This window comes from Falco punctatus (genome assembly GCF_963210335.1).
Source record: "Falco punctatus genome assembly, chromosome: 12".
Taxonomy (NCBI): Eukaryota; Metazoa; Chordata; class Aves; order Falconiformes; family Falconidae; genus Falco; species Falco punctatus.
In genome coordinates, this window is record NC_137592.1 from 31859932 (window position 1) to 31872292 (window position 12361).

At 39.2% G+C, this 12361-nt stretch overlaps 1 protein-coding gene across 10 annotated transcripts in view; it reads right to left on the reverse strand.

The window, feature by feature from the left end:
- Window positions 1-12361, reverse strand: part of NRXN1 (neurexin 1) — a 730370-nt gene that overhangs the window by 370613 nt on the left and 347396 nt on the right. For all 10 annotated transcript variants that reach the window (XM_080407807.1, XM_080407800.1, XM_080407815.1 and 7 more), the window contains 2 exons: window positions 8239-8620; window positions 7520-7710 (listed from right to left, as the gene is read on the reverse strand). In XM_080407807.1, coding sequence (XP_080263933.1) covers window positions 7520-7710; window positions 8239-8620 — 573 coding nt within the window. The remainder of the gene's footprint in view (window positions 1-7519; window positions 7711-8238; window positions 8621-12361) is intronic.

Genomic DNA, 12361 nt, shown 5'->3' on the forward strand with positions numbered 1-12361 from the left:
AAGTCGCTCTTTTGGGAAGGAATATAGAAACCAGTCTTTTCAGCCCAATTCTACGCTGCTTTCAGTATCTTCCCTGAATACCCCATTAAAAGTATTCAAAAAAAGAAACCACCAGCACTGAACCGCTGGCACTGTGGATTTTCTTTAGTCATCCTTATTGGCATATAGGTCATATTGTAGTTACCCGTCAAGACAATTTAACTTTGAAGAGGTTTCTTCCCTTGGCTGATATCATTCTTTTTACAGTTTCATGGTAGCACTGCACCCTAATCCGCACTGACAGAGAAAGAGGCAGTGAGGATTATGAGGTACCAGAGAGAACTTACAGTGATGGGTGCACCAGGAAGAGCATCTTACAGATATCTCTCGCCACTAACTTCTACAGAAGCCCAAACTGGAGATACACCTGCTGCTCTACCTTTCTCCAAGAAATCTTTCTGATTCCATCACACTACTCGTAACTGCATTGAAGACTTTCTGCACTTGGTACAAACGTGCTTCTGCCTAGAAACTTCTCATGCTATTGCTGTGCTGCTCACTGATTTACATCTCAGCTCTGCTGGATGTGCTCTCCACACCTTCACCTCTTGGTACTCCGTTTTCAGTCCTATTACACTTTTGGGCTCTTTTTGGAACTACTCAATGATTATTAACGCAAATAGACCTACGTTTCACAAGCAAGATGGAAGGGATGTGTGTGGGGGGGAACAGCAACAACAGGACAACGTGCTTAGCAGCTGGTTTCAGCAGACAAAAGTAGATACTCCAAAGGTAAGCACTCAAATCTGAACATTCCCCTGTATTTCTCCAGGTTAAAAGCCACCATTTCTCCAACAATCCCCTTCTCACACAACACGTGTTCTCCAGTGAGATGGAGTTACACCAAAACATTTAACATTTTCTTGACAATAACAGTTGTCAGATTCCCAGACACTTTATTTCTCTTTGCTTCTTTTTTCCCCTGTGAAGACTAGATTAAAAGCACTGGTATTAAAAAAGATTAAACAGATTTAAAACCAAAGCAGTCTGCTTGTCCAATGGACTGTGAGGAAACTTGGTGAGGCATGGTAAATGGTAAATAATAAAATCTAATTGCCATATAAATGCACGTGGCAATCCATCTCCCACAGAACTGATGTTATGCCAATTACTCTCTGTGAGGGGGATGGTTGTGGTGGAGAGGTGAGGCACTCAAGCACATCAAATGTCCTTCATTTCTTCCCTGTTCTGACCACTTTTGTACATTGCATACAGCTGAATATAGGCAAAATCTAATGAAGCAGCCATTTTCATGGCATACTGTACTCAAATTTCCCTGCCTCCTGATATTCAGAAATCATTTACTCTCTGCTTTGACAGCCAACCCATGCTCTTAGCAGAGCTTGTTTTCAAACCAGGGAGGAATTCCCCTTTCCAGCAGGCACCCCAGACCTCAGAGATCATCATCGACAAAACTTTTCTTTTAGCTCATACTTCAGGCAAGATTCTCCACATAAAAGTACCAAAAAGCTGAGAGGTTCAGCGTTCTCCTTTTGAATGCGGGTTTGCAGAGGGAAACTGTATTTAATATTGCCAACCTCTGGATCAAGACAATCACTTCCAGACTCTGAGGATATTAAGTGAAGCAGCTCTTTTTGCAAAAAAGCACTGCTCAGTCAGGACACCAAGATCCGAGAGGGGGGAGCTCTCAGACCCACCTCAGCACATTTGGAAAACAAGTTGAGGACGTGCTTCTTGGCTGGGGGGGGCGGGGTGTGCTGCGATTCAGTGGGCTGTATTTACACTAAACAACCAGATTTTTTAGGAAGTTTGAAAAGCATACATGTTTCCTGTATAATCCTTAGGATAACTTTTACTTAGTATTCCAGAAGGGTTTGAAAGAAATTCCACCATCAGCAATGGTAATACCCTGCATGCCAAACAGCTGTAGGGGTGCAGGCAAATCTATACATTTGTGTGCGTGTAAGAGGCTGAACAGAGCAGGTGAGAAGCAGCAGAAAGGAAAAACTTTCTCTCACCATGGAGCAATCTGAAAGATTATTGTTAATCTTTAACAATCTGAAAGATTATTGTTAATTTCACAGAGCCCAGCACAAGCACTGGAGTATATTCTTTGATTTTTATTGAATCCAGAAGTACTGGGGTACATTTTAATTTTTTTTTTCCCCATCTCACATTTTTGGAAATTTGAATACAATTTCTGGAGGCTTAGCATTGCCAAAATTATTTTCACAGCCTGGCAGACAGCAGGGCTGTTTAGAAGCAGTATGTGGCAAGGGTGGAAAGGAGGATAAAGGAATTTGCGTCAGACCAGGTTGCCTGATTGCTTATTGTGGATCTGCCCCGCGTCTTTGCTACACGGCAAGTCTCAAAGAAGAGCTCTCAGTTTAAAGCCCCACAGTTTTCCCAACATTATCAGGAAGACAACAGCTGCATTTGCCATTGCCTCCTCCAACAGGTCTCATTAGGAAGACCTATTTGCTGTTGACCATATTTGGAACTCAGCATTTAGAACAGAACATTATTTCTGCATGAAGAGTTCACAGCCCACTGGCAAGGTCATCGCAATTAGCTCATGCATGTTTATTTGAGAAATTTAAGCATTAATACACGATGATTTGTAAAAATTTGCATTTTTATATAAAAATACTTTTTGGTGCTTCTTAAAGCTTTGTTGCTTAGCAGGAGAAATATGAAGGATTGCTGCCATTGACAGAGACTTTGTAATATAGAAAAAGAACATATAATGCAGCAACAATAATAATAATGGGCTCAATATAAAACAACAGGGACAAATATTATGTGAACCTGAAACAATTTCAATTTCCATTGCTGGAACAAGAAATCTTCTTTATGGTCAAGACTAATTTAGCTCAGTTTTGCATAGCATAAATAGCCTACTTTGACAGGCAAATGAAATATCAATTGATTAAGTGACTACCATCAATGCATATGCCAGGCCAGTAGACCTAATGATAATGTAGTTAATTGCATTAAAAGTTTACAAGGATTAATTAATTGTGAAGTGACTCTTTATGTACATGAAAGAAGTATATTTCAGTGCATTTGTAAAACCACTGAGCTGATACCAGATAATAATATGATTACTTTTCTTTCAGATGCTTCAGACTGGGCTGATTTCACATTATTGGAGAAGGCAAATGTAAAAGTAAATGTGTATAGCAACGGCAGCCATATCCCACAAAGGAATAAAGGAAACCAGGGGCCAGGGAACAGTAACAGAAATAAAAGTAAAACAGACAATAAGAGATCTAGACAGCTTTTTTAAATCCAAGGAAGTCGATTGTGACATATGCTCTAATATGAATAGTGGTTTTTGCGGATGCAGTGATAGAACAGCACGGGAATAACAGATAACTTACAACAGACTCTAAACCTGACGTTTGGGAAGGCCACGTGGAAGAGGATAACATTGAGACAAGCTGAAAGTATGAATGTCAAATCAAAAAAGCAGATCTTAAAAGCGTATGGAATGATGCACAGGCAGCAAAAATTAAACCATAAATGTTGAGTTGGGTAGGATATTTTTGTGATGGTGATTTCCTTTCAGATAGAAAATATAGTTGGCCCAGTACCAAAATTAGGAAAACTGCATTTCATTCTGGAGGATACAGCATAGCTAGAAAGTTTGGAATAGGACGCGATAGTGAAGTACTGAAACTACCAACTCCTAGAAAAGTTTCGAACTACTTGTTAGGATTAAACCAGCAGCAGCAGCCCTTGGCTTTCCATTTTGTGTGAGTGTGAGATTTTGATTTCTAAACAATTAAAATGCTAAAATATCTTAATATTCTGACCTATTCCAAGAGCAGTCTGAGTAGATTTTTGTAGGTTTTGTATATTTGCTCTTTAAAGAAAGTGGTGAAAACTTTGGGAATTAAAATCGTGCCTATACGTGGAGGAGAGAAGCAAAAGGAAAATTAAACCCTAGTGGGGAAGTGGATACAAAATCATGCTTGAGGATGTTCCTCCTCATAAGCAGATCATGTGTCTTCATATTTATATATATAAAAACACAGTTTCTGACAGTACACCAGTTTCCCACATGACAGGATGAAAATGTGAAGAGCAAAGAGACATTACGGATTTTCTAATACCTACAGTCCAAACGAAGGAACCATCTTTTCTTTGGCACCAGTGAGGAGCAAGAGCACAAGTCACATGTCACTTTCACTTGCAGTTTGGTGCCCCTTCAAGGCTACTCAGACCCTTCAGACCATAAAAGCACAGTGTGAAGTACAGCAAGCAAGAATTCCCTTCCACCCAACTGTCTCTGTCTGGGAAGGCCTTGAACTGAAAGCAGGACAGGGAATCTGCTCATGAAATACATGAAAGGAAATTTGCTGTGTAACGGGAACATTGGCAGGCTCGAGCTGTGCCACCTTTGCTGTCAAGAGACATTTATCTTAATGGGTTACCTGCTAGAAATGCACCTGAGTACGCTTTGCTAATTTTCTCTGCAAGGAAAAGTAACACAGTGCTTGGTATCCAAACACAGGACTATGTTCAGTCATTTATTTGTCTCCAATTTATAATTTACTCATCTAATTACATCAATAATTAAGCTGGAGACTTTAATGTGTTTCCACAGGTACCCACTCTAATCCGCTGAAATTGTACCAGAGGTTATCCAGGGAACCCACGTCTGTAATGACAAACTTCCTACGTTATATAGCCAACTCCTACACCCAAAATGAAATGTATAGTGGAAATTCTCTCCCATAATTTTATGGCAACCGTCTGCCTTCCCAGACAACTGGCATGCTCTGCAGGCTTTACAATGCATTCTGTGTCCCATCTTCGTACCCAACTCACTGTGTATTTGCAAAAAAAAAAACCTACATACATGTGATTTATCTTTCCAGAATTAGCTTGGATTTCAGCATCTGAAATCTGGTAACTCTACAATTCCTTAGAAAGGCTGCAGATTCTACATTATCTGCACACATTTCTATTTCACATAACGCTAACTCTGGTGAACAGAATTACTGACAGCACATGCAGGAAGTATCAGTTTGAATTTGCTTTGTTGCGAGGGCTAAAATAACACAGGACGATGGATTAACCACAGCTGTTTGTATCGGTGAAGTGTATGGAGTGGTTATAGAGTAACAGCGATGTGTCATCGTAAGAAACACTGACATAAAATAGAAAAGAACAAACTACAGGAAGGCATTTCAACTGAACACAAAGGAAGAAAAAACAATAATCAAAGGCATTTTTTTCCTGTTTTTAGCCTTACTGGCTAAAATGTATAAGCTTGAACTCCCCCCAAAACACAACCAAAATTCTCCAGATATATGCTGTGCCACGTTTAAGGGAAGCTGAACAAGCAAAACATAGTACAATATATTAAAATAATAAAAGGAAACATACTACTACGAGAACTGACGTTAAAGACTTGTGTATGCTAGACCCCTTTGAGAAAGATGCTTACTGTATATTACTGTACTGAATAAGTCAGGTTGTTATTCTTTCACTAGCCACATTTCCTGGGTGGTGAATTGTAGAAAGTAGGCATTAATACCTTTCACATTCCTCAGAATGGTTTTTTTTTTTTTTTCATGCTCTTCAGGTATTTTCCTCCATGGAATTCAAGGTTAGAAAATGCGCCAGATATGGATACAGTTTTACTTCAAAAGGGTAAAGCAAAAGTAGAATTTTCAAAGCGAAGAAAACAAAGGAATGTTGGATTTTATAGGTTGTCCTTGCTGATGAGCTTTCCCTGTGAGTGCACTAAGCAGTGTGTTCGGTGAAATAACAGCGCCCTCTAGTGCCGTTATTAAGCACGTTGTGCAAGCTTTTTTTTTCCCTTAATTAAAGCAATGTAGGAAAGCACTGCTTTGTTTGAAAGAGATGTAAAATGAAATTACTATGTTAACTTAGTTATCGGTTCTTAACAGGATTATTTTTCCCCAAATCTAGATTATTTTTGATAATATAATGAGATATTTACTCATATCTAATTAATATACTGGGGAAAAAACCCCAAGTTTAAATACATAAATATGTACATACACACACATAAGTAGTACTTATTGCAAAAAATGAGAATTATGTTTTCTCTACAGCATCACAAATAACATAGAAATATTGTCTCAATAAATATTGACCAGATTTACAAGAATGTAAAATAACGACACAAATTTCAAATGCAATTTTGAGAATGTAGTGTGAGCCATCTGAAAAGCTTCAATTTATAAAGCAAGTATTTCTGATAAAGAATCTCTTGTTGATGATTATGACATATCAAGATGTGGTTTTCACAGTCTTTCTTACCGTCTTAATAGCACTTTCAAGTGAAGCAAACATGTAAAATATCACAAAATTCAGAATAATTACTAAGGTCAGCTCATTATCTACGACTCAGAGGTAGTTAAAAGAAAATCCAGCAAGGAATAAGCTCTTGATGGAATATTAATATCTACTTTGAACATCCCAGCTTTTGAAATATTAAATTTTCTTTAACTGTTACAAAATTTTAGCTTTCCTAACAAGAATTTTTATAGAGAATATTAAAATGCACAATACTTTTCCACTTGACTAGAAAATATTTTCTTATGGCTGGTTAGGAAAGCAATATTTAAAAAGCATATTTATGCATCCTTTAAAAATATACTTTCTTCTCATGCAAATTAGCTTTTCAGAAGCCCATCCTTAAAACTGATGACTGTTACTTACTTTAAAATATACATGTACAGTTTGGTTTATAAAAAAGGATCTTAAGAACCTAGCCTGACCTATAAAATGTAGCTTTAGACCTATAAAACACAGCTTATCGCACCCTGCAATTGAAATTACAACACATTACATATTTAGGTGAGCGTGTTTATGGTCCCATGCTTCTCACAAATTGTATTTATAACTGATACATTGAGGGACTGCCACATACGGTTGCATTACTTAAGAGATATTTTATGATATCAAAATATTGCTTCACATTTATTTTCCCAACAAAATGTGGGTTTTATGTGGAATACTGAGAAGTGGAGGATAGGTCAAAATGTTCCCCAATTCTCTAACACAGAGATCATCTGTTCTGCAAAGGGCTTGGGCTGTGGTTTCTGCATGCCACTCATATAACTTATGCTCATATAAAAATCAACCTTTTTTCGTAGACGTTTTAGAGCTCCTTTACTCTCTCAATTATATTTTGGTATATATAGGCCACTGTGTGGTCTTATGATTTTCTACTTTTTTTTTTAAACGCCTGTGGCATTTTGACACATGTATAGTGGTACTTAACTGTGCAGAACTACTACCACACCAGCACTGTCAGGCTAACATAAAGAAGATATGATTTCTTGTAATCATATTATGATTATCAAATCAAATATTTGATATGGGATATTTGCTGTAATACTTTATCAAATATTTGATATTTATAATCAATTAAATAATTTCATATGGGATTACAAAATTATATTGGACTTTACATACACAATTTTTTTCAGGTTATCATTCCGTAATGACCCTCTACAGGAATTAATATACTTACTTTTGAGATCTAAATTTCTGGCTCCTGCTGTGCTCTGCGTTGTGATTTTAGTGTCAATCTTTACAGTGTGGAGATTGTTGGTATCCCTTGATATCATCACGTTATGCCACTGGTTGTCATTCAGAGGTTTATTAGAACTTCCCTTGATGAGATTTGCACCATTTCCCAAGTCAAATACATAGTGTAAATACCTGGGAAAAGAAAAAATTGGAAAAGTTTCCTTTTTCTTTACATAGCAAAGGGGCACTAATTAACATGTCTAATATTTCCTATTTCCTTGTACTCCTCAGTAGTCCTAGTAAAACTGGAAGACAACAATGAATGCCAGATAGGGAAGCAACCTTAATTCAGAGAAATCACCACTCGTTCAGATGAGCTGAGATGCAGTCCCACGTTTCTGGAAAGTAACGGGCACTCCACGTACCACCACATGCATACATACGTAGAGAGATAACAAGAGGAAGGCTACAAACTAGTACTTCTTTGTAGTAACCACTATAGAAGTTACACCTATTATTTACTTTCATACTTTTCAGGCATCTAGCTTCATCTGAAAGAAAGAGTCACAATAAAGCACATGAAGTTTTAACAAGAAGAAACATTCATCAATCACATGCGCCCCATCAGGTCGAGACTTGTATCCTAAACTTTCCCTTATATTTCTCCTGTATACACATTTTGAATAGACGGGTTTTGTTGTCGCGCTGATCCATACATACCCTTTTACTAATTCAACCACAATGAAATCATTTCCATCACCACTGTTATAAAGTATCAATCCATCCAGGGAGGTTGTTTTGAACTGGAAAAAAAGGTGCATAGATGTATATGCTTGCAGCGTGGCCAAAGCAACATAACTTGCTTTTGTTTTAAAGGTTACAGGGTCTGCTATGATGTTCCTGAACCCAAATCTTGCATTTAGCTCACAATAATCGATGTCTCCATTTTTACATAAGTCAATGTATGCCATGCCATTAAACGTAAGACTCTGTAGGTGCCCAATGAAATTAGAAGGCACTGAAGACAGGTAGCGCCGCTCTGTTATTATTCCTGTTTCTATGTTGTGGAATTCCAGTCGCGTGTGATCGCCAGCCATTTGACCTTCAAACAGTACAAGAAAACTCATGTTAGCATCTGCAACCGGAGGTCTGAAAGCACATCATGTGATTAAGTATCTGTAACAATTTCACACTTTTCAGAACAGGCAAGACCAATTCTTGGCTCCAGAGAAGATTCCTCTAAATTCATCCAAACTACTGATAAACATCCAGGAGCCTTTCCAGTGACTTCAGCACGTTTGGATAAGGCCAACGGCAAGATTTCTAAACTGAAATAGAGTACCACGGTATATCAAACTGCCAACAGAATCCCTCCCTTTGGTTACACTGAACCAGACATGTGACTTTACTATCAGCAAGTGCAATTAATTAACACAACATGAAGATAACAAAGGTAAATCTCAGAGCTAAAACATTAGAGTTTCACGGAAGAGAGACGTAACAGTTTGGGGGATATTATTTCATGTGTTTTGCTTTGAAGCGTGTGATTTTGCAAGAAGAAGGAAGGATTCTTGTTTCGTCTGTCTTAGGAACATTAATGCCAGTCCTGCCGCAAAACCCTGGGCTGCGAGGGTGGACAGAGCCTTCCCTGAAAGCCACCGGCTTTGTACCATGGGGACAAACTGGGGGGGCCATGGGGGCAGAGCCAAAGAGACGGACGAAGCAGAAAGCCTGCAGCAAGAGTGCATCCCAGCATCTTGTAAAAAAACTGAAAAGAGCAAGTGACTTGCTTACACCAGGAAGGTGGCCAAACCCAAGCCTCACAGCTGCCTTTGAGTCTTTCTTTGTCATGCAAGGACTCCTGCGCAGCAGAAAGCCTGACATTTGCTGACTGTATAACTTCACTGAAGAAACGGATCAGGTCTGCCAGGGTTAGTTTTTAAGCTTGTTATTAAATACCTTACCCAGCACATCAAGATTGTGTCCACTGAAGAGCTGCCTTGTCTAATGGAGTTTAAGTTGGTTTTTTCCATGCTTATTTTACAGAAGTAGGGCAGTACTATCACAAGGCTGATTCATGGTCACGTTGTGTGGGTATGGTGACAAAACAGCTTTTTATTACTAATTAACTCTAGCACTTAATGTACCTTTTGCAAGCCATGGCCTAGATTTCCCACTTCCTTAGCTGTTCCATGTCTCTGGTGGAGTACAAAGGAGGTGAACAGCAGACCCAGCCAAGCTGGAACAAATACTGGCGTAAAACCGCTCTGTAATGCAAGTTCCCACAGTTGCAGTGCTGACCGGCTGGGTTCCCTCCGTCCTTCCCTGAACGTACCGTTCCAAGAGGAGAGCGTGAGCTCTGACCCAGTCAGACATGCTTAGCAGCGGGGCAGAAAGCCCCGAGGCGGGCTAGAACAGCGGTGCCTTCGTGGGTTTCATATGCAAGTGTCAGTGTACGTGTGTGTGAACGGGGAAAAGGGCAAGGCAAGTGCAGGTATTTGGGCTTTGCCCAGGGAGATGGATTCACAAACAGGTGAAGTCACAGCACTGAGATACAAATACAGCAATCAATGAAGTTACAGTGAAAATAGCTCTGCAAGCTTTAGCACCATTCAGACCACACATGCACACACAAGATTTGCTCTAATAATTAATTATAAGTATCTACAAGCAACTTACTTAGCTTCAGGGTACATTCTACATAAGAACTAACTCTGCTGATGTCATTGAACACCATCAGCATCTGGGATCTGCAGTCATAGGGGCTGAGCAAGACAGGAGGCACCTTACTCCCCCCTCCGGGGACAGCCTTCGTGATGTTCTTGTTTCTAAACATCAGTTTGAAGAAACTACTTCCCCTGATGTATCCAGCAAAGGTGAGGTATTCCTTGCAGTAACGAGTCAGTCTTGAAAAATGCCAAAGCTGTAACTTTCTGCAAGGCCAAGCACTGTGTGCTGGACCACAGTCAGACCACTGAAGAGCATGTTTTAGAGAGGAAAATGATGTATTCCAGTCTTATATCACTTCAGATGGCATTGCATAAATGTCATGGCAAAAATCCACTAAGCTCTGGCCTGTAGCACAGTATCCTCACTACATTCACTACCTTAACTCCTTAAATTAATTTATTTCTTGAGCATAGTAATAATAAAAGAGTTCCAGAATCTGGGCTCACATCCCAAATCTCTAACATTTCAGTTGTACATACATGCTAACAACACTTGAGACTTCACATAATGCTCCACAGCATTTGCAACTACAGCAACGAAGAAAAAGAGAGAGACTGCAGTTCATGCTTACGAGGCTGGGGTTTTGGGGTTTTGTTTTTGGTTTTACCCTGTCAGGTTAGTGCACAAAATGCATTACCTGTTGTAATGCTACGGGATATCATACAAAAGGCCACATGGATTTCTGTTCATAACCATAAACTAGGCATCCTTTCCATTACCCGACTGCAGTGACCTCCTTCAGTCCACTTTTATTTTCTATGCATTTCCAGAAAACAAATTGAATCAGGGCTGCAAGTATTTAAACTCTTCTATGATTAGTAAAATTTTCAAAACCACCTATATGACTTCCAAGGAAAGCTAGCTGTGATTCTGAAAGTTATTATTTATCCATGCGCAAATTATGCATTCGTCTAAGATAACTAAGCTTAGTCCATGGATAAATAGGTGGTATTATTAACCTTTTTAAAAAAGGGAAAGTCAGACTGAATTACTTAATGCCCTCCCCTCCAGCTTAAGCTTTTTGGATCTGATGGTGGGATTTTTTTTCATATATGACATAGGAAAGGGGATCAAAATAGGAAAACACAGTGTGTGGCAGGGGGAAACTGGAATTTTGGGGAGGAAATCTGCTTTTTCCTCATGCTTCCTATGAGATTATAATAACTTTTCACATGAATAACTACCAGATTATATTTTAAACACATTTGTGACTGTTGGAACACCTGAAGAAGAGTTCTAAGCAGAGCAAAAGCACTACATTCTAATGTGGCAACTTTTCCACTACCCCTTTAGGAAATTCAAAGCTTCTACATATTAAATTGCATCGGGTAGATTTGAAACTTAAGCTCATGAAGTTTTTGGCAACACAGTGTGTTGCCAAAAAAGAAAAAAAAGAAAAATCACGGCATTATATGGCAATAAAGATTTTTCCATGTAGAAACTGTAATATTCCTGGGACTAACAAGAGATTTCCCATGTTATCAGACATCCAAGTTCCCTCTAGCTCCTTCTCGCATGCCGGTTCCCTCCTCGCTGATGGAGGAGCTTAAGAAAACTTTTTACCTGTGAAATATTGGAATGACTTTCTCCCTTGGATGAAGAACATCAAACCTCTGTGGACCATGCAAATGTAGGCAACTTCCAGCTCAAAGAACCGAGAGGGGTTTTGAGTCAACTGGCCGGCTTCTCATACAGATACTGGCATGTGGAAAGAATACAAGCGTTGCACCAGAAAGCTGGATGCACAGGAGACACTTTCGCTTGATCAGGAGGGAACTGAGAAGCTTTGCTGGCTTTAACAGCTAGAACAGACTAGTTCAGTTGGAAGGGACCTACAACGATCATCTAGTCCAATGGCCTGACCACCCCGTAGCTGACCAAAAGTTAAAGCATGTTATTAAGAGAATTATCCAAATGCTGCAAACACTGACAGGCTTGGGGCATCGTCCACCTCTCTAGGAAATCTGTTCCAGTGTCTCCGCTATTTGCTGAGACCATGATATTTCATAGTAACTACAATTATTTGCAGTGGAGAGTGATTACAACAACTTGCAGCCCTGCAAGTTTACCTATCACTTCATCTGACTAGACTACATATGATAAACCCTCCCGG